Consider the following 22,529-nt stretch of genomic DNA (forward strand, 5'->3'; position numbering starts at 1 on the left):
TTTCACTGCATTTAGATTCTCTGGTAAGTTGATTGATTTGTGTGTAGAACAGGTGTTTTCTGTTTATCACTATAGAGGTATTGGATTTTAACAGGACTTTCTTAAATCAAGTTGCACTGTATTTTCTGTAGATTCGATTATGATTGGCATCTCTCTTTTTCTTTTTTTTAATTCATTCAGGATGAGTCTGATGAGCCAGAGCTTGATGGTGTCGCAGTGGGGCTTCTTACTGTCAGCAACGACCATCACACAAGTCCAGTGCACTACGAGCCTGTGGAAATCTCTGTTGTGATTGAAAGTGATGAAGTGGTCAGCCTCCCCAGATTCTGTGATGCCTTCGTGGTAATGTTTGGACTCATCTATGCAATGCACCTCAAATATCCCAAAGCACTGACCAACACGTTTACTCAAGAGATTTGACTTGGTCTAGACGGTAAACTACCATCCAGGTTGCAGACCCTCAAAAATGACTTGATGATACATCTGTAAAGCTAAGTTGAAATAAGGAGGCATAACGCATTATAACAGACTATAGTTATCTCCCTTTGTCTAAACTGCCTCAAAAATATTGCACTATATACTCTGCATTTGTTCAGGCAGTAGGTTCAAAGTTCACTGTCTTTTATCAAGTAACACAAATGTTTAGCTTGTTTTGACGTTGTTTTTAAGTGTAATTAATAAAAATGATGAATTTTATTTATATGGCGCCTTTCTAGACGCCCAAGGTCGCCTCACAGATAGAAAACAATAGAATACCATTAAAAAAAAAGACACATTAGTTAAAAACTAAATTTTCTTTAATTTCAACATTGCACAGAAGGTAGTGAGCAAATAATATTGTTAGGCAGATGTTTATGACGTAACGCTTTATTTAAGTTACCGTTACTCAATGATTTTTGGGTAATCATTGGCCCAAAAATGTTTAGGTTTTGAAATTCATGGTTTTGAGTTTACTGACTCAAAGAATTTGATTACTCCTGTGCAAGAAGGGAACTTATAAAGATTAAGTTTTGTTAAGATAAAATTGTGTAGTTGTGTACTTATTTTTTTAAGTTATGCAAACTTATTCCTGTGGCTTGAAAACTGAAAACTGGTGAGTCATAGTAACTGATGACAATGAAGTTGTCTCAACAGGAAAACATAAGTCATATTTAATGCCAATATTTGATCTGCACAAATGTAATGCTTTTAATTTAACTCTTATCAATTAAATCTTTTATGTTATGGAAAAATCTGACTTTTTAGTTAATCAACTGACAATAATTGTGGCAAATGAGTTTTGCTAACTTGTTCGGGTTTACAGCAGCATCACAGCTACAGGAACACATTTCTCACCAATGTTGTGGATTCAAAGACGTGGATTTCAGCTGCTACAACTCTCAAAATGGCCGTTGAGGAGTTAATTGCTATAGCTAACACCCCGATAGTGACGCCTCTCTGGTCTTCCACAGCTTGCTCTGCTAGAACAGCAAGATCTCTCCTGTCTTCCGTGGTTAAAGTGAAAAGACTTGTGGTAAAAACGTGCTCAGAAACTGATCTGAGAGCTGCTGGGCCAAGCGGAACAGCCACCACCTCTGATTGGCTGTTAAAACTGATCTGCATGAGGGGTTTGGTGGACTGGGTGATGCATTCAAGCATTCTAGGACATTTAAAACTTTGTAGATGGAAATAAATTAAAGTTATTAATGGATTTATTTTAAATAAAGAAAATATCCAATAAAAACTCAGTTCACAAGAAAAGCTTCCTATCAACCACTCTGATCAATCCCCTGCCGCTGGATTCCTCTAGGCATTATGGGTAGTGTAGTCAAATCAAGTTCATGACAGCTTTTTTTGCTTTATGCACGATATAATTTGTTGGACCTCTGGGTCTGAAAAATACAATACAAATGTTGTAAAATCAAATTTTTCACAAATGTTTTAGTATTTTTCAGATTGTATTGATTCATATGTAAGCACCAAAAAGTAAACTAATGCTAAAGTTCCATGCCGTGTAACTTAGCAACAGACTGTGACATCACTGATATCACAGAGCCCCACTTTATAAGTTGCTTAGCAATACGGTTAAACCACAACACTCTACGATCTCCAAAGTAAAGCACACATTTTGAGACTAAGGAAAGACTTTCCGATTTCCTCAAGTTTTTGTGTAATAAACGAGGAACGATCATGGACAAAGACTCTGCCATGGACAATCCAAAACATACTGGTAAATGAGAGTCCCGGCAAAAATTTTAGTTTCACGTTTGCTTCGTGAAGATGCCAAAGTTTGGTTTTTGTGTTTCTATGATAATATTTGAACTCCTCCTGCTTTTCCCAACAAGTCGAGAGGAAGACCAGCCCTGACAATAAGAAAAGGAAGAAAAAAGGGACGTTCCCGGTGCCAAGTGAGACTCCTGACTCTGAGACTTCACAACCATCAACCAGCACCCAAGACAACACCCCAGGGAGAAAACTAAAAAGAAAGAAACAGGAAGACAAAGAGGAAGAAGAAATAATAGAGCCAAAGAAGGTGAAAACTCCTCTGAGAGGTAAATAAACTGACACAGACCCCAAACAACACAGAATAGGTCTTATTCTAATTTATTTTTAAAGGACATGTCATTAATGATTTGACAGTACAGTGCTACAAAAAGAAATTCAAAGTCAGAAATTAAAAAAATAAAACTAGCATGACGAATTAAAAACTACCAGATCGTCACACTCCTTTCAAAAGTTGAGTTGCTGGTATTTTTAAGTCTGCTGTGTAAGACGTAGGAGTAAGTTTGTGGGCCTCAAAGCTCATGACAGCAGTCGACTGTCAAAAGAAAGACTGAAGTCCTAAATTTGTTTGTAAAATGGCTCTGAAGCTGAATGCAAACACTCCACCCAAATAAATGTCTCTATTATGATGGATTTTTATCAACATTATGCATTTCCTGAGCTATAACACTGGTTTACAATCGTCCAAACCTTTAACGTACATTTCACAACAGTACATATGTAATAAAATCACATTTTTTCCAAAATGTTTTATCCTGAAGTGTCTTTCAGAATGTGTCAATTTAAACATAAACACTAAAAAAGAAGCCAAAGTCACATGCTGTGTAACTTAGCAACAGTTCATGACATCAGTGATATCAGGCAGCCCTTTTTTCAAAGTTGCTTAGCAACACTCTTTGACAACAAAAAGAGAAAAGTAAGGCGCGAACAACTAAGGAAACATTTTTTGTTACTCAAGTTTTTGTGTAATAAACAACAAATGAAGGTTCTGCCAAGGACAAACCAAAATATAGTGGGAAATGAGAGTCCCGGCCAAACTTTTAGTTACACATTTGCTTCCCAACGATGACAAACTTTGGTTTTTATGTTTTTGTGACAACATCTCAACTCATTTATCAAATAAAAACCCCCAACACATTGATATACTTGATGTGAACTCAAGCAGTAAACTGTGAAGATTTAAAATAAATGTTCTTTACTAATTAAGCTGTTTTGTTGTTGATCTTCAGATGATGGACAAACCAAAAACGCTGAGAGGAAGTCTTTCCCTACAAAGAAGAAACAGAAGAAAAAACATCTAAACCATGAACCCATTGAGTCTTCTGCATCTGAGCCTTCACAACCCTCTACCAGCACCCAAGACAACACCCAAGTGACAACACTAAAGAGGAAAAGACAGGAGGAAGAAATAACAGAGCTGAAGAAGAGGAAAACAACTCTAAAAGGTAAATAAGACACACAGACTCCATGGTTTTCCGGAGGGACAAGAAAAAAAATGAAAAATAAAACTGTCATAACAAATTAAGGACTAGAAAAGAATCATTCTCCTCTCAGACTATCTCAAAACGTAAAAACCAGTTGCCTTTGTTTTAAAGTCTGCTTTAACTGCAAACACTGCAACCAAATGAATGTCTCTATTTTTTATCAACATATTTTACATTTCCTAAGCACTCACACTAATTAAAAAAAATGTTTTAATTGTTACAATCAAAGCAAGCGTCTGGGGTTCAACTTTTCTAAGGTTGCTTCTTAAAATTCACAGCCCGTTTTTTAAAAATACATATTTAAAAAACACCTAAATACAGTTTTGCCTCTAAGTTTTAGCACAAAGGGGTAGTAGAGGTGTAAAAAAGAAAAAGAAAACCCTTTTCTTGTCATTTTCAGGTTCCAGTTCCAGTGACGCCGAACAAACTGCAACATCCTCACAGAAAACTGAGATTACCGATAAAGGTCTGATGATTGTATAACATTTCCCTTTTGATTATACAGCTACTTTCTGTTTAATAATATAATTTTCAATCATAAATGAACTAATGATGCATTTCTGTTTTGTTGTGTTCAGATAAATTTAAAGCCAAATATGTGGAAAAACATCAATTTGGTGAAGGAGGTTATGGATCCATATATGCTGGCTTTCGTAAATCTGACAACCTACCAGTAAGTGTTTTGTATGCAGCTACAGTAAATGAGCTACAGACTTTTTATAAAACCAGGAGAAAAGTACTTGGATACATTCATTTATAATCAGACTGTTGATGTTTGTGGTTTCCATGGTCTGAATGAAAATAGATTTTGATGGAGGGGAAATCTAAATCAGTTTGTCTCCTGTCAGTCATCTCACAGTCAGAAATGCTCTTGTTTGTGTCTTGCAGGTAGCCATCAAGCACATTTTAAAATCTATAATCCCACATAAAAAACTGGTAAGTTGCTTGAGCCAACTTCTTCTGAGTATCTCTGCTCTAAATGGGTATCTGTGCTTCTCTTCCTCATGCTCTCTTTGTTTTGATTCTGCAGGATGATGGCAATGGAAAAATGGTTCCTTCTGAAGTGGCCATTATGTTAAAATTACGAGATGAATCCATTCATTCAGATGGAAAAGCAGCGCCAGTAGCCCTGTTGGACTGGTATGACATCGGCAGAGAAATCCTCCTGGTCATGGAGAGACCAATCCCTTGTGAGGACCTCTTTCATTACATTGATACCAAAGGAGGCACACTGGAAGAAGAAGAAGCCAAGGTAGGCCCGTGTGCAGTCTGTGTTGGTTTGAGATGTTCTGTCTGTTTCTGCAGAAACTTCCTGAAGCTGAAATGTTTATTCAATGCAACCTTGTTTCATAAAGTGGTTAAGTGTTTGATGCAGAAGCAAAAGTAGCTTTCAGCAGGTTCAGAACATTAGAAAGAAGAGTACTTCTAAAGCTACATGTACACTGGACATGTGATGCGTGGTCAAGAACCTGCTAAACGCGGCTTCTTCAACACGCATTTAGCCCATGGTGTTCACACTGGCTTCTTCGCTTTTAGAGGCTTGGTGCAAAATGTTGAAGAGGTGCAAATCTCTCGATTTGGGCACAAAATGTCAACTTTTGTGAATTGGGGGGGGGGGATGTCATTTATCCTTCACAACTAAATCTGAGTCCCCGAATGGTCAAAATTAAACACGGTTTGACTTGCAGCACATGTTCAATGGCCGTGCGTTTTGTACGTGGAGCTTGAAAACGGCCATAAAAACGTGCACAGCGAAAGTTTTAAAGGTGAAGGCCCAAAACGCACATTTACATAGACTTTTCATTGGAGGTGAACCTGAACACATCTTGACGAGGCCGGCGTGAATGCTGTTCTAGAAGGAGGCTTGTGCTTTGCTGCCTCAGCTTATTACTTCTTTTTTATCTCTTTCAGATCATAATGACACAGCTAATTCACACAGCCATAGACCTTGAGGACAGAAGTATCTTCCACCAAGACATCAAAACTGAAAACATCCTCATTCAAAGCCACTCAAATACACCACAAGCTCGTCTTATAGACTTTGGAGTGAGCTGCCTGGCAGAAAAGGATTCCATCCTTAGAGAATTTTCAGGTAGAAGATCTCCATCAACATATAAAAACATGTCAAATGAAGATGAATATGACTAATGTTTATTTTTTTCCAGGAACTCCTATAAATGCCCCCCCAGAAGCCTTTAAAGGTTTTTGTAGCCCAGGATCAACCACAGTGTGGCAGCTTGGGGTGGTTCTGTATGAAACCCTCCATTACCGCGGCGATTTTTCAACAATGGATTTTCTCGAAGGGGATCTGATGATTGACAGTGAACTGTCAGAAGGTAAGAAATCATCTTTCTCTGCATGGATGCTTGGCCTCTGACCTTAGCTGACCTTAATCTTTACTTTACTTTACTTTCTCCAGAGTGCCAAGACTTTTTCAAAGCATGTTTGAATACTTCTGAAGAACAGCGCCCCTACCTGCAAGATCTCCTCCACCATCCATGGCTCAGATAAAAGAAAAAGAAAACACTCAGACACACACACACATACACACACACACACACACACACACACACACACACACACACAGGGACAGAGAACTCAAAAGTCTAAAATTTTAAATAAGCTTAAAATTTCAGCAAAAATCTTAAACCTAAATTGACCTTAGAATAAATATGAAAAGGAAAATGATAAATACTAAAGTTTAGCTGCAAATAGGGGCAGACGATGGCAATATTATAAAATGAAAGTTTTTACTCTTAGTGCCACATAAGCAGATTTAAAATTGGAATTGGTTTTAAAACTTGCATTTCCCATGATTACTAGTGTTTACCAACACTTTTGTTAAAGTAGCTCAAACTTGCACGATACACTCCTTTTCTTTCAGTCTTCTTTTGGTTGGATGTTTGGAAACACGGCACTAGGCAACGTTAAGAAACAGAACGTTGTTAAAAGAAACATAGTACAGTATAATTGAAAATCCAGATTGGGTAAAGATACTAGAATTAGTTAAAGGAAAACTGGATAAAGGCTCCTCACTCGCATTAAATGTCTTCTGGGTTCTCTGTCCACTGATTGTGCTAATGCTGACTCTCACGGAAAGATCTGCCTCGTTTTCCTTGTTGCAGTGACCAGGACTCGTCGGTGTTGCAGTGACCAGGACTCGTCGGTGTTGCAGTGACCAGGACTCGTCGGTGTTGCTGTGACCAGGACTCGTCGGTGTTGCAGTGACCAGGACTCGTCGGTGTTGCAGTGACCAGGACTCGTCGGTGTTGCAGTGACCAGGACTCGTCGGTGTTGCAGTGACCAGGACTCGTCGTTGTTGCTGTGACCAGGACTCGTCGGTGTTGCAGTGACCAGGACTCGTCGGTGTTGCAGTGACCAGGACTCGTCGGTGTTGCAGTGACCAGGACTCGTCGGTGTTGCAGTGACCAGGACTCGTCGGTGTTGCCGTGACCAGGACTCGTCGGTGTTGCTGTGACCAGGACTCGTCGGTGTTGCCGTGACCAGGACTCGTCGGTGTTGCCGTGACCAGGACTCGTCGGTGTTGCAGTGACCAGGACTCGTCGGTGTTGCCGTGACCAGGACTCGTCGGTGTTGCTGTGACCTTCGTGGATGCCGTGTGCAGATCTCCTCCAGAGAGAGTTGGCAGGACCGTCTGAGTCTCACATTTTGGTGAGTTGTTATCCTAAACAATCACTACAGTATGTAAAAAAAGTAAATGTACCCAAAAAGCTGTATATATTTCAGCAGTGTCCTTTCCTAACATGCTGTTCTTCTCTTTTCAACAGGACTCCTTGGCGTGGTGGTGGTGGTGCTGGTGGGGGGGTTGTTACAGTGTGCTGCTAGCACACTTTTTCTGCAGCTCCTTTAACCCCCCTGCCTTTCCCGAGGGTTCTCCCTAAACTCACATTGGCCTTCAAGGGAGTCCGACCTCATCTTCATGGAGAGCTTGGCAGGAGAGGAGCGTGCTCCACCCAAACCAGGTGGATTTCATTGGCATAAAGAATAACATAAAAACTAGGAGGGGACGTGCAAAAACCAGACAAGGCTTTTTAATTCATCTTTAAAAACGTAAAATTAGAAGCTCAAAAAACAAAAATCGTTTTAATTAGAAGCGTACTTAAGTCTAACAAGGTTGCATAGTGTTTAAGGAACTAAAAGATGTTGGGAGGGGGTTGGAGACCACCTCCATTTATTGCAGATCTGACTATTTTCCCAAAACAAGCAATAGAAACCACAGTGTTAGATTCCAAATGAGCTTCTACATGAGGGTGGTAGGAAATCAGCTAATTTTACAAAGTCTTTGTATTTTTATTCAGAACAGATCTCAAATAATAAAAGAATATTGGACATAACTGAGATCAAATGAGGATTCAAATGGCTAAGCAAAGAAAAACGCATTAGGAAGGGGCTACCAACCCAAACTGAATTCAGGGGGGAAAGAAACTTAGGGACAATCAATATTTTCTGTAGTTAAAACAAAAACACAGATCTGGTTCCGTTACACGTGTGTGGGTTTTATCCGGGCCTTTTGGCCATCTCCCACATCTTAAAGACGTGTCTCAAAACAAAATTTGCATACCGAAACGTAGCTTTTTTTTGATAAATTGACTTGGTCTTCTAAAGCAAAAACAGTGAATTAAAAAGCATTTGCACGTCCCCTCACTGGTTTTTCAAATTTGGCTTTACAATTGATGAAATAAAGGGAGTAAAATTGGAAAATGTGTCATGTTTTTTGTTATTGTTGTCTTTCTTTTTTTTTTTGGTCAAACAGAAACTAAAAAACAAGGTCTAATAATGTTCCAACAATAAATGAAAAAGTTATGTTTTTTGTTTTTACAAACGAAGGGAACAGTATTTTAAAGCTTCTTTAACCGTTTCTTGAATTACCAGCAATTGTGTTTGAAATAAACTTGAATGAGTTTGTTAGTAGTGACAAATGGCAGTAAGAATAAATATTACACTTTGTGTTTAAAAAGAAAATTCTAGGATTCTACACAGTGAAGAAAAGCCTAGTGGCAGTTTTTGAAAATTGTCCAATATTTTGTAAAAACAATTGCATTAAATCTTCCATTAACTTTTTAAATTCTTTAACAGTAACTAACTAGAGCAACAAAAACTGAACTTCAAACTTATGGAGAACATTGCTGCAATGCAATGCAAGACAGTTAATATGCTGGAAGAATGTTCCTGCAAGTTTAAGCATTTGGTAAGGTTGTTGGAAATAATGACGAGTATTTGGTTTTACATCACAGACAACTGAAATGCAGGTTTGACGAGATCAGGTTATGCAGAAAAACTAGTTTTGCATAAGAAATGAGGTCTCAGTCACTAGGGTTGGAACTGAGCTGCTGACAGTATAAATGATGTAATAATTATGTTTTGAGACATTTGAAAAAATGAATCTTGATCAGGTCCCAACCTTCCTTTGAACTGAAGTCCAACATGAAGGAGGTTAAAAGTCTTCAACCACAAAGATCCTCCTGCTTCAAAAACTGAGTGAATTAGGGCAAAGTTCAGCTCTGAAATAAAAAAGGAGGGTAATGACCTCTAAACATAACACTGTTTCAATAGAAATAAAAGTGCCTTTCCTAAAAGACAAGAAAAGGTTAAATGTGCCAAGAAAGGAGGAGACGAGGAACCGAACGGAGACGAGGAACCGCATGGAGGAGACGAGGAACTGCATGGAGGAGACGTGGAACCGAATGGAGGAAACGAGGAACTGTGCGGAGAAGACGTGTTGCATCTGTGAAGTAGCGAAACCGTGAAAAGTAAACCGCGTTATAGCGAGGGATCACTGTACATTCTAATTCAAGATTTCTTACATTAATATTTACATGACAACACTTGTGTATAATGTTTGTTGTTACTTTTTAACCATTCTACGTTAAAAAAACAATCAGTGAAGTATTCACTTGCTTTTCTAAAAAAACCATACTATTCTTTAAAGACACACTTTATGTTTTTGGTGTTTTTAACATGTTCTTGTGGCCTTTTTCTAATGACTAATTACATATACAAAGAAAATTAAACCTACATTTTTATTTCTGAGTATTTCTTTAATCAAATTGCTGTGAATCAAGAGCAGATGATAAAATAGTGTCTGAACAACGTAGAAAATCTGCTGGACAGGCCACGAGATCCCGGCTTCACTCTGCTCTGCAACAGGGAGGGGAATGGAAGTGGGCTTGCTCCATGCCAACAGTCCCACCCACAACTCAAATTTCTAATGATCTAATGCAGTGTTTTTCAACCTTTTTTGAGCCACGGCACACAATAACCTTGAAAAAAATCCTAAGGCATACCAGCATACAAAAATTACAAAAAATAAAAGGAGAAACTCATAGTCTGTATCTACAGTCCCTCTGCAATCTCACATGCATTTCGGTGATAATTGTGTCAGAAAAAGCTGCAATTTACCACTTGTTTTTTCTAAAAGATGTTATAAACGTTAAGGTAGAAGATTTAAAAACTGTTTCATGTGTGCTCGTGGTCTCAAGACTTCTAGCACGAAGACTCATTGTGCGCTGAGATGCTCTAACTTAACCCAATGCATCATGGGAGATGTAGTGCGCAAACGGCCAGAGATCGCTTCTCTGAACTTCATTGTTTTGTTCACTTGTTCTACGGTCTGACACCGGATTCTGTGAAAAGATCTGCGTTAAATATAAATTTTCAGTAGACTCAACACGTTTTCCAAAGTTTCTGAGGTTAAAATCGCCGAATTTGAGTGTTGCGCGATCACAGAAGGAGCTCAATCTCCGGGTGAGGCTCTGAAGCGCTGTGCCTCATGTCTGACTGCAGGGCTCAATGTTAACAGAGACGTGCGCTGAAAACGCTGCTGTAGGCCCGCAGAAAAGTTGATATTAACCATTGTTTCTCTATTGTGCAAGTGAATGTGAATTTTTGTAAATTGAAAAATGTGCAATAAAGTTTATTGGGGGAAAAAAGGCCCCCAGAAAAGCCTTTAGGTGAGGCAAGCCTCACCAGCAGGGGGCAGACGTGAGCTGACAGCTGCTTTGTAGCTACACTGGTGCCGCAGAAAAAGACTAAGAACCTCTTTCTCATTTGAGAGGGAGAAACTCATAAAATAAAGGAAAAATCGGTGCACGGATACAAAAGGTAAGGCCAAACATGTTTTACAATGTTTCTTTTTTTAAAATAACTTCGGAGTAGGTAAAAAAAATGTAAGTAAAATAATTTATTTATTTTTATGATCATTTTCACAGACAATATTTGATAACTGATTAAAGCTCCAGAATTTGAAGTTATAAATACCAGAATAGTTACTGATGTGTGCTGAACACACCTGTATACTTCAATTTGTTTCCAGTATATATGAATAATTTTACACAAGAAGAGTGTTCTATCCGATGTCTATGAAAGAAATATTCTGTGGAGGACAAATATGCTCTTGTGTGTATTTTATAACTGTAGCTGCTGTTGGATGAAACTTGGTGAAATATTCAGTTCTTTCATTGTAAATCTGACTCCAGAGGAATCAGTGCCTCACCAGTCATCAACCTCACCGCACGTCACTGAAAGACATACAACAAAAATGAAAAAGCAGTCTTTCAGTGCTGAACTGTCTTTTTGTGGCCTCATTCTAACTCCTCTCATCTTGCTTGTCACTGCTGGCTAATTAACATATGAGCAGGAACCCTGCAGGGGGAGGAGGGGGGAAATCTGACCCATGCAGCAGGCCTGACTTCAAGAGGCTGTTGGATAAAAGATGAAAAAAAAGTCTTCAAATTCACCAGTTCATTTTAAAATTCTGAAAATATTCAGGGACAATTTGGACACGCACAGCTATATGCATTGTGGTCTATATTCGTCAATGTAGTGAGCATTGATGCATACTGTTTTTTTGCAGAGACTTCTGGGAAATTTCTATGACAGTCCATTTTGGAATTGTAGATTTGGACAGCACTACAAAATGGAGAACGCGCTGTATAGTGATGAGGGTGGTCATTTGGACGCAACCTGGGTTTCTAAAGCACTTTTGGGGTTTTCTCTCTCTTCTTTCCTCCCTCCTGCAGTGATGTCCTGTCCACCGGTTATTGAGCTCCTGAACCTGTGGCCTGCTCTGAAAATAGAGTCAGAGGTAATATGGATCAGCTCTCCTCTTAAAATGAAAATTATGATTCTTACTCATTTGGCATCCAGGTGCTGCTTTATACATGTGTGTGAGAGATTTTTTCACTTATAATTGAAGTCTGTTGTTGCGTTTTATTCAGGTGTATGCAGAGTTTCAGGGGATTACAAATCAGAACCTGCCCAACGCTTTTTATGCTGAACTTGACCATCATCTTCCTGGTCGACTTATGACCCTATGACCACTTATGACCCTATGACCACTTATGACCCTATGACCACTTATGACCCTATGACCACTTATGACCACTTATGACCAGAGAAAAGGCATCAAAAACTGGGGGGACTGCAGGTTAATCTGGCAGAAATTAAAAAAATCACGATGAGCAGGTAAATTAATTATTTGACATCTCAAGTTTATCCAGTTTGTTTTTTTATGTAAACGGGAAATCCAGGACATTCACACCAAGCGCACTACTGTTCTTCACGCCCTGCCTGTTTATCTGCATGAGGATGTCTCTGGAGATTTTAAAACTTGCACAGTGAGTTCCTTTAAGTTCCTCCTACTGTTTATTACGTAAATGGTTCATCAAACTGCTAACGTCATTTTGTTTAGTCTATACAGTTTTCATAAGTGGTCTGTTTTATTTGGTGTCGCTAAGATCTTCAGAATGACAAACTTGAACAGTATTACTTCATTAGCTTAATATGTTTCACTGCATTTAGATTCTCTGGTAAGTTGATTGATTTGTGTGTAGAACAGGTGTTTTCTGTTTATCACTATAGAGGTATTGGATTTTAACAGGACTTTCTTAAATCAAGTTGCACTGTATTTTCTGTAGATTCGATTATGATTGGCATCTCTCTTTTTCTTTTTTTTAATTCATTCAGGATGAGTCTGATGAGCCAGAGCTTGATGGTGTCGCAGTGGGGCTTCTTACTGTCAGCAACGACCATCACACAAGTCCAGTGCACTACGAGCCTGTGGAAATCTCTGTTGTGATTGAAAGTGATGAAGTGGTCAGCCTCCCCAGATTCTGTGATGCCTTCGTGGTAATGTTTGGACTCATCTATGCGATGCACCTCAAATATCCCAAAGCACTGACCAACACGTTTACTCAAGAGATTTGACTTGGTCTAGACGGTAAACTACCATCCAGGTTGCAGACCCTCAAAAATGACTTGATGATACATCTGTAAAGCTAAGTTGAAATAAGGAGGCATAACACATTATAACAGACTATAGTTATCTCCCTTTGTCTAAACTGCCTCAAAAATATTGCACTATATACTCTGCATTTGTTCAGGCAGTAGGTTCAAAGTTCACTGTCTTTTATCAAGTAACACAAATGTTTAGCTTGTTTTGACGCTGTTATTAAGTGTAATTAATAATAATGATGATTTTTATCTATATGGCGCCTTTCTAGACGCCCAAGGTCACTTCACAGATAGAAAACAATAGAATACCATTAAAAGAAAGACACATTAGTTAAAAACTAAATTTTCTTTAATTTCAACATTGCACAGAAGGTAGTGAGCAAATAATATTGTTAGGCAGATGTTTATGACGTAACGCTTTATTTAAGTTACCGTTACTCAATGATTTTTGGTTAATCATTGGCCCAAAAATGTTTAGGTTTTGAAATTCATGGTTTTGAGTTTACTGACTCAAAGAATTTGATTACTCCTGTACAAGAAGGGAACTTATAAAGATTAAGTTTTGTTAAGATAGATAGATAGATAGATAGATAGATAGATAGATAGATAGATAGATAGATAGATAGATAGATAGATAGATAGATAGATAGATAGATAGATAGATAGATAGATAGATAGATAGATAGATAGATGACTTTATTAATCCCACAATGGGGAAATTTCATTTATCTGTGGCAGCAACACGACATTCAGAAATAATCTATATAATATAACATCAATAAATGACATCACAAATTACATTTATATTAGATAATTAAAAATATTACTAAAATTATTATGAAAAATTATTATCAAAAATGAGATTCTTATTAAATAAAGAAATAAATATTAAATAAATACAGCTGCAAAAGTGTAAAAAACATGCGGTCTGCAAAACATGTAAACTGTGAAAAACATTACAAATTTTTTTAAAATACAGAAATAACTAATGAAGTTCACACCAAGAACAAAAACAAAAACAACTGTTCAGGAACAAAAAACAATTTAAAATTGAAAAACAACAACTACAACAAAAGTAAATGAATCAATGACTAAACAGAAAAACACCCCTGGGACCGTGGAGTGTCACTTTGACACGGTGTTGTACAGTCTGATGGCTGTGGGGAAGAATGACCTGCGGTAGCGCTCCTTCTTACAATGAGGGTGCAACAGTCTTGTGCTGAAGGAGCTGGTCAGCGCCTCTACAGTTTTGTGCAGGGGGTGGGAGGGGTTATCCATGATGGATGTCAGCTTAGCTAACATCCTCCTGTCCGCCACCTCCTCGATGGACTCAAGTGTGCAGCCCAGGACAGAGCCGGCCCCCCTAACCAGTTTGTTAAGCCTCTTCAAGTCTCTGCCTGCACTGCCCCCCGCCCAGCACACAATTCCATAAAGGACCACTGAGGCCACCGCAGTGTCGTAAAAGGTCCTCAGCAGCTGTCTGCACACGCCAAACGACCTCAGTCTCCCCAGCAGGTGAAGGCGACTCTGGCCCCTCCTGTACAGAGCATCCGTGTTGTTGGACCAGTCCAGTCTGTTGTTCAGGTGAACACCCAGATATTTAAATGTGTCCACGACCTCAATGTAAGATAAAATAATAAATAAAATAATAAATAAAATAATAAATAATAATAATAATAAATAAGATAAAATTGTGTAGTTGTGTACTTATTTTTTTTAAGTTATGCAAACTTATTCCTGTGGCTTGAAAACTGGTGAGTCATAGTAACTGATGACAATGAAGTTGTCTCAACAGGAAAACATAAGTCATATTTAATGCCAATATTTGATCTGCACAAATGTAATGCTTTTAATTTAACTCTTATCAATTAAATCTTTTATGTTATGGAAAAATCTGACTTTTTAGTTAATCAACTGACAATAATTGTGGCAAATAAGTTTTGCTAACTTGTTCGGGTTTACAGCAGCATCACAGCTACAGGAACACATTTCTCACCAATGTTGTGGATTCAAAGACGTGGATTTCAGCTGCTACAACTCTCAAAATGGCCGTTGAGGAGTTAATTGCTATAGCTAACACCCCGATAGTGACGCCTCTCTGGTCTTCCACAGCTTGCTCTGCTAGAACAGCAAGATCTCTCCTGTCTTCCGTGGTTAAAGTGAAAAGACTCGTGGTAAAAACGTGCTCAGAAACTGATCTGAGAGCTGCTGGGCCAAGCGGAACAGCCACCACCTCTGATTGGCTGTTAAAACTGATCTGCACGAGGGGTTTGGTGGACTGGGTGATGCATTCAAGCATTCTAGGACATTTAAAACTTTGTAGATGGAAATAAATTAAAGTTATTAATGGATTTATTTTAAATAAAGACAATATCCAATAAAAACTCAGTTCACAAGAAAAGCTTCCTATCAACCACTCTGATCAATCCCCTGCCGCTGGATTCCTCTAGGCATTATGGGTAGTGTAGTCAAATCAAGTTCATGACAGCTTTTTTTGCTTTATGCACGATATAATTTGTTGGACCTCTGGGTCTGAAAAATACAATACAAATGTTGTAAAATCAAATTTTTCACAAATGTTTTAGTATTTTTCAGATTGTATTGATTCATATGTAAGCACCAAAAAGGAAACTAATGCTAAAGTTCCATGCCGTGTAACTTAGCAACAGACTGTGACATCACTGATATCACAGAGCCCCACTTTATAAGTTGCTTAGCAATACGGTTAAACCACAACACTCTACGATCTCCAAAGTAAAGCACACATTTTGAGACTAAGGAAAGACTTTCCGATTTCCTCAAGTTTTTGTGTAATAAACGAGGAACGATCATGGACAAAGACTCTGCCATGGACAATCCAAAACATACTGGTAAATGAGAGTCCCGGCAAAACTTTTAGTTACACGTTTGCTTCGTAAAGATGCCAAAGTTTGGTTTTTGTGTTTCTATGATACTATTTAAACTCCTCCTGCTTTTCCCAACAAGTCGAGAGGAAGACCAGCCCTGACAATAAGAAAAGGAAGAAAAAAGGGACGTTCCCGGTGCCAAGTGAGACTCCTGACTCTGAGACTTCACAACCATCAACCAGCACCCAAGACAACACCCCAGTGAGAAAACTAAAAAGAAAGAAACAGGAAGACAAAGAGGAAGAAGAAATAATAGAGCCAAAGAAGGTGAAAACTCCTCTGAGAGGTAAATAAACTGACACAGACCCCAAACAACACAGAATAGGTCTAATTCTAATTTATTTTTAAAGGACATGTCATTAATAATTTGACAGTACAGTGCTACAAAAAGAAATTCAAAGTCAGAAATGAAAAAAATAAAACTAGCATGACGAATTAAAAACTACCAGATCGTCACACTCCTTTCAAAAGTTGAGTTGCTGGTATTTTTAAGTCTGCTTTGTAAGACGTAGGAGTAAGTTTGTGGGCCTCAAAGCTCATGACAGCAGTCGACTGTCAAAAGAAAGACTGAAGTCCTAAATTTGTTTGTAAAATGGCTCTGAAGCTGAATGCAAACACTCCACCCAAATAAATGTCTCTATTATGATGGATTTTTATCAACATTATGCATTTCCTGAGCTATAACACTGGTTTAAAATCGTCCAAACCTTTAACGTACATTTCACAACAGTACATATGTAATAAAATCACATTTTTTCCAAAATGTTTTATCCTGAAGTGTCTTTCAGAATGTGTCAATTTAAACATAAACACTAAAAAAGAAGCCAAAGTCACATGCTGTGTAACTTAGCAACAGTTCATGACATCAGTGATATCAGGCAGCCCTTTTTTCAAAGTTGCTTAGCAACACTCTTTGACAACAAAAAGAGAAAAGTAAAGCGCGAACAACTAAGGAAACATTTTTGTTACTCAAGTTTTTGTGTAATAAACAACAAATGAAGGTTCTGCCAAGGACAAACCAAAATATAGTGGGAAATGAGAGTCCCGGCCAAACCTTTAGTTACACATTTGCTTCCCAACGATGACAAACTTTGGTTTTTGTGTTTTTGTGACAACATCTCAACTCATTTATCAAATAAAAACCCCCAACACATTGATATACTTGATGTGAACTCAAGCAGTAAACTGTGAAGATTTAAAATAAATGTTCTTTACTAATTAAGCTGTTTTGTTGTTGATCTTCAGATGATGGACAAACCAAAAACGCTGAGAGGAAGTCTTTCCCTACAAAGAAGAAACAGAAGAAAAAACATCTAAACCATGAACCCATTGAGTCTTCTGCATCTGAGCCTTCACAACCCTCTACCAGCACCCAAGACAACACCCAAGTGACAACACTAAAGAGGAAAAGACAGGAGGAAGAAATAACAGAGCTGAAGAAGAGGAAAACAACTCTAAAAGGTAAATAAGACACACAGACTCCATGGTTTTCCGGAGGGACAAGAAAAAAAATGAAAAATAAAACTGTCATAACAAATTAAGGACTAGAAAAGAATCATTCTCCTCTCAGACTATCTCAAAACGTAAAAACCAGTTGCCTTTGTTTTAAAGTCTGCTTTAACTGCAAACACTGCAACCAAATGAATGTCTCTATTTTTCATCAACATATTTTACATTTCCTAAGCACTCACACTAATTAAAAAAAACGTTTTAATTGTTACAATCAAAGCAAGCGTCTGGGGTTCAACTTTTCTAAGGTTGCTTCTTAAAATTCACATCCGTTTTTTAAAAATACATATTTAAAAAACACCTAAATACAGTTTTGCCTCTAAGTTTTAGCACAAAGGGGTAGTAGAGGTGTAAAAAAGAAAAAGAAAACCCTTTTCTTGTCATTTTCAGGTTCCAGTTCCAGTGACGCCGAACAAACTGCAACATCCTCACAGAAAACTGAGATTACCGATAAAGGTCTGATGATTGTATAACATTTCCCTTTTGATTATACAGCTACTTTCTGTTTAATAATATAATTTTCAATCATAAATGAACTAATGATGCATTTCTGTTTTGTTGTGTTCAGATAAATTTAAAGCCAAATATGTGGAAAAACATCAATTTGGTGAAGGAGGTTATGGATCCATATATGCTGGCTTTCGTAAATCTGACAACCTACCAGTAAGTGTTTTGTATGCAGCTACAGTAAATGAGCTACAGACTTTTTATAAAACCAGGAGAAAAGTACTTGGATACATTCATTTATAATCAGACTGTTGATGTTTGTGGTTTCCATGGTCTGAATGAAAATAGATTTTGATGGAGGGGAAATCTAAATCAGTTTGTCTCCTGTCAGTCATCTCACAGTCAGAAATGCTCTTGTTTGTGTCTTGCAGGTAGCCGTCAAGCACATTTTAAAATCTATAATCCCACATAAAAAACTGGTAAGTTGCTTGAGCCAACTTCTTCTGAGTATCTCTGCTCTAAATGGGTATCTGTCCTTCTCTTCCTCATGCTCTCTTTGTTTTGATTCTGCAGGATGATGGCAATGGAAAAATGGTTCCTTCTGAAGTGGCCATTATGTTAAAATTACGAGATGAATCCATTCATTCAGATGGAAAAGCAGCGCCAGTAGCCCTGTTGGACTGGTATGACATCGGCAGAGAAATCCTCCTGGTCATGGAGAGACCAATCCCTTGTGAGGACCTCTTTCATTACATTGATACCAAAGGAGGCACACTGGAAGAAGAAGAAGCCAAGGTAGGCCCGTGTGCAGTCTGTGTTGGTTTGAGATGTTCTGTCTGTTTCTGCAGAAACTTCCTGAAGCTGAAATGTTTATTCAATGCAACCTTGTTTCATAAAGTGGTTAAGTGTTTGATGCAGAAGCAAAAGTAGCTTTCAGCAGGTTCAGAACATTAGAAAGAAGAGTACTTCTAAAGCTACATGTACACTGGACATGTGATGCGTGGTCAAGAACCTGCTAAACGCGGCTTCTTCAACACGCATTTAGCCCATGGTGTTCACACTGGCTTCTTCGCTTTTAGAGGCTTGGTGCAAAATGTTGAAGCGGTGCAAATCTCTCGATTTGGGCACAAAATGTCAACTTTTGTGAATTGGGGGGGGGGTGTCATTCATCCTTCACAACTAAATCTGAGTCCCCGAATGGTCAAAATTCAACCTGGTTTGACTTGCAGCACATGTTCAATGGCCGTGCGTTTTGTACGTGGAGCTTGAAAACGGCCATAAAAACGTGCACAGCGAAAGTTTTAAAGGTGAAGGCCCAAAACGCACATTTACATAGACTTTTCATTGGAGGTGAACCTGAACGCATCCTGACGAGGCCGGCGTGAATGCTGTTCTAGAAGGAGGCTTGTGCTTTGCTGCCTCAGCTTATTACTTCTTTTTTATCTCTTTCAGATCATAATGACACAGCTCATTCACACAGCCATAGACCTTGAGGACAGAAGTATCTTCCACCAAGACATCAAAACTGAAAACATCCTCATTCAAAGCCACTCAAATACACCACAAGCTCGTCTTATAGACTTTGGAGTGAGCTGCCTGGCAGAAAAGGATTCCATCCTTAGAGAATTTTCAGGTAGAAGATCTCCATCAACATATAAAAACATGTCAAATGAAGATGAATATGACTAATGTTTATTTTTTCCCAGGAACTCCTATAAATGCCCCCCCAGAAGCCTTTAAAGGTTTTTGTAGCCCAGGATCAACCACAGTGTGGCAGCTTGGGGTGGTTCTGTATGAAACCCTCCATTACCGCGGCGATTTTTCAACAATGGATTTTCTCGAAGGGGATCTGATGATTGACAGTGAACTGTCAGAAGGTAAGAAATCATCTTTCTCTGCATGGATGCTTGGCCTCTGACCTTAGCTGACCTTAATCTTTACTTTACTTTACTTTCTCCAGAGTGCCAAGACTTTTTCAAAGCATGTTTGAATACTTCTGAAGAACAGCGCCCCTACCTGCAAGATCTCCTCCACCATCCATGGCTCAGATAAAAGAAAAAGAAAACACTCAGACACACACACACATACACACACACACACACACACACCCACACACAGGGACAGAGAACTCAAAAGTCTAAAATTTTAAATAAGCTTAAAATTTCAGCAAAAATCTTAAACCTAAATTGACCTTAGAATAAATATGAAAAGGAAAATGATAAATACTAAAGTTTAGGGGCAAATAGGGGCAGACGATGGCAATATTATAAAATATTAAAAAAGTTTTTACTCTTATTGCCACATAGGCAGATTTAAAATTGGAATTGGTTTTAAAACTTGCATTTCCCATGATTACTAGTGTTTACCAACACTTTTGTTAAAGTACCTCAAACTTGCACGATACACTCCTTTTCTTTCAGTCTTCTTTTGGTTGGATGTTTGGAAACACGGCACTAGGCAACGTTAAAAAACAGAACGTTGTTAAAAGAAACGTAGTATAGTATAATTGAAAATCCAGATGGGGTAAAGATACTAGAATTAGTTAAAGGAAAACTGGATAAAGGCTCCTCACTCGCATTAAATGTCTTCTGGGTTCTCTGTCCACTGATTGTGCTAATGCTGACTCTCACGGAAAGATCTGCCTCGTTTTCCTTGTTGCAGTGACCAGGACTCGTCGGTGTTGCAGTGACCAGGACTCGTCGGTGTTGCAGTGACCAGGACTCGTCGGTGTTGCTGTGACCAGGACTCGTCGGTGTTGCTGTGACCAGGACTCGTCGGTGTTGCAGTGACCAGGACTCGTCGGTGTTGCAGTGACCAGGACTCGTCGGTGTTGCAGTGACCAGGACTCGTCGGTGTTGCAGTGACCAGGACTCGTCGTTGTTGCTGTGACCAGGACTCGTCGGTGTTGCAGTGACCAGGACTCGTCGGTGTTGCAGTGACCAGGACTCGTCGGTGTTGCAGTGACCAGGACTCGTCGGTGTTGCAGTGACCAGGACTCGTCGGTGTTGCCGTGACCAGGACTCGTCGGTGTTGCTGTGACCAGGACTCGTCGGTGTTGCCGTGACCAGGACTCGTCGGTGTTGCCGTGACCAGGACTCGTCGGTGTTGCAGTGACCAGGACTCGTCGGTGTTGCCGTGACCAGGACTCGTCGGTGTTGCTGTGACCTTCGTGGATGCCGTGTGCAGATCTCCTCCAGAGAGAGTTGGCAGGACCGTCTGAGTCTCACATTTTGGTGAGTTGTTATCCTAAACAATCACTACAGTATGTAAAAAAAGTAAATGTACCCAAAAAGCTCTATATATTTCAGCAGTGTCCTTTCCTAACATGCTGTTCTTCTCTTTTCAACAGGACTCCTTGGCGTGGTGGTGCTGGTGGGGGGGTTGTTACAGTGTGCTGCTAGCACACTTTTTCTGCAGCTCCTTTAACCCCCCTGCCTTTCCTGAGGGTTCTCCCTAAACTCACATTGGCCTTCAAGGGAGTCCGACCTCATCTTCATAGAGAGCTTGGCAGGAGAGGAGCGTGCTCCACCCAAACCAGGTGGATTTCATTGGCATAAAGAATAACATAAAAACTAGGAGGGGACGTGCAAAAACCAGACAAGGCTTTTTAATTCATCTTTAAAAACGTAAAATTAGAAGCTCAAAAAACAAAAATCGTTTTAATTAGAAGCGTACTTAAGTCTAACAAGGTTGCATAGTGTTTAAGGAACTAAAAGATGTTGGGAGGGGGTTGGAGACCACCTCCATTTATTGCAGATCTGACTATTTTCCCAAAACAAGCAATAGAAACCACAGTGTTAGATTCCAAATGAGCTTCTACATGAGGGTGGTAGGAAATCAGCTAATTTTACAAAGTCTTTGTATTTTTATTCAGAACAGATCTCAAATAATAAAAGAATATTGGACATAACTGAGATCAATTGAGGATTCAAATTGCTAAGCAAAGAAAAACGCATTAGGAAGGGGCTACCAACCCAAACTGAATTCAGGGGGAAAGAAACTTAGGGACAATCAATATTTTCTGTAGTTAAAACAAAAACACAGATCTGGTTCCGTTACACGTGTGTGGGTTTTATCCGGGCCTTTTGGCCATCTCCCACATCTTAAAGACGTGTCTCAACGTTTATTTGTTTCATTTCTTATTTTGTAGCAAAAACAAAATTTGCATACCGAAACGTAGCTTTTCTTGATAAATTGGGATGTAAAATTCTTCAAAAGAATCGGTAAAAATAGGACCGTCCAAATCTCAAACGGCTTTCTACCTTTTACGGCAAAACCAAATTAGGAGCCTGCACCAAACCGTACTAGGTCTTCTAAAGCAAAAACAGTGAATTAAAAAGCATTTGCACGTCCCCTCACTGGTTTTTCAAATTTGGCTTTACAATTGATGAAATAAAGGGAGTAAAATTGGAAAATGTGTCATGTTTTTTGTTATTGTTGTCTTTCTTTTTTTTTTGGTCAAACAGAAACTAAAAAACAAGGTCTAATAATGTTCCAACAATAAATGAAAAAGTTATGTTTTTTGTTTTTTATAAATGAAGGAAACAGTATTTTAAAGCTTCTTTAACCGTTTCTTAAATTACCAGCAATTGTGTTTGAAATAAACTTGAATGAGTTTATTAGTAGTGACAAATGGCAGTAAGAATAAATATTACACTTTGTGTTTAAA

At 38.7% G+C, this 22,529-nt stretch overlaps 3 protein-coding genes across 7 annotated transcripts in view; 2 read left to right on the forward strand and 1 right to left on the reverse strand.

Annotated features, from left to right (window-relative positions):
- The window catches only part of LOC101166258 (PH and SEC7 domain-containing protein 1), a 135,091-nt gene that overhangs the window by 85,460 nt on the left and 27,102 nt on the right, over positions 1 to 22,529 (reverse strand). The gene's annotated exons all lie outside the window — the stretch shown is intronic.
- On the forward strand, positions 352 to 22,269 carry LOC110017175 (serine/threonine-protein kinase pim-1-like). 2 transcript variants are annotated; one of them, XM_023949812.1, is made up of 12 exons: positions 352 to 2,209; positions 2,325 to 2,531; positions 3,492 to 3,707; positions 4,147 to 4,212; positions 4,325 to 4,419; positions 4,635 to 4,682; positions 4,777 to 4,998; positions 5,658 to 5,838; positions 5,912 to 6,082; positions 6,166 to 7,418; positions 7,535 to 8,361; positions 22,169 to 22,269. In XM_023949812.1, exons 1-10 carry the CDS (start codon positions 2,170 to 2,172, stop codon positions 6,255 to 6,257), a joined length of 1,338 nt encoding a protein of 445 aa, XP_023805580.1. In that variant the 5' UTR covers positions 352 to 2,169; the 3' UTR covers positions 6,258 to 7,418; positions 7,535 to 8,361; positions 22,169 to 22,269. The 2 variants fall into 2 exon arrangements, with proteins under 2 accessions (XP_023805580.1, XP_023805581.1); XM_023949813.1 differs by lacking the exon at positions 2,325 to 2,531.
- On the forward strand, positions 14,841 to 19,947 carry LOC110017174 (serine/threonine-protein kinase pim-1-like). 2 transcript variants are annotated; one of them, XM_023949816.1, is made up of 10 exons: positions 14,841 to 15,868; positions 15,984 to 16,190; positions 17,150 to 17,365; positions 17,804 to 17,869; positions 17,982 to 18,076; positions 18,292 to 18,339; positions 18,434 to 18,655; positions 19,313 to 19,493; positions 19,567 to 19,737; positions 19,821 to 19,947. In XM_023949816.1, the coding sequence occupies exons 1-10, from the start codon at positions 15,829 to 15,831 to the stop codon at positions 19,910 to 19,912; spliced, it is 1,338 nt and encodes a 445-aa protein (XP_023805584.1). In that variant the 5' UTR covers positions 14,841 to 15,828; the 3' UTR covers positions 19,913 to 19,947. The 2 variants fall into 2 exon arrangements, with proteins under 2 accessions (XP_023805584.1, XP_023805585.1); XM_023949817.1 differs by lacking the exon at positions 15,984 to 16,190.

Source organism: Oryzias latipes, chromosome 19 (genome assembly GCF_002234675.1).
Source record: "Oryzias latipes chromosome 19, ASM223467v1".
NCBI classification, from domain to species: domain Eukaryota; kingdom Metazoa; phylum Chordata; class Actinopteri; order Beloniformes; family Adrianichthyidae; genus Oryzias; species Oryzias latipes.

Coding starts and splice junctions, on each gene's coding strand:
- LOC110017175 (XM_023949812.1), top strand. CDS start 2,170: ATGGACAAAGACTCTGCCATGGACAATCCAAAACATACTG. Junction 4,420..4,634: donor GTAAATCTGACAACCTACCA/GTAAGTGTTTTG, acceptor TGTGTCTTGCAG/GTAGCCATCAAGCACATTTT. Junction 4,999..5,657: donor TGGAAGAAGAAGAAGCCAAG/GTAGGCCCGTGT, acceptor TATCTCTTTCAG/ATCATAATGACACAGCTAAT.
- LOC110017174 (XM_023949816.1), top strand. CDS start 15,829: ATGGACAAAGACTCTGCCATGGACAATCCAAAACATACTG. Junction 15,869..15,983: donor GGACAATCCAAAACATACTG/GTAAATGAGAGT, acceptor TTTCCCAACAAG/TCGAGAGGAAGACCAGCCCT. Junction 18,077..18,291: donor GTAAATCTGACAACCTACCA/GTAAGTGTTTTG, acceptor TGTGTCTTGCAG/GTAGCCGTCAAGCACATTTT.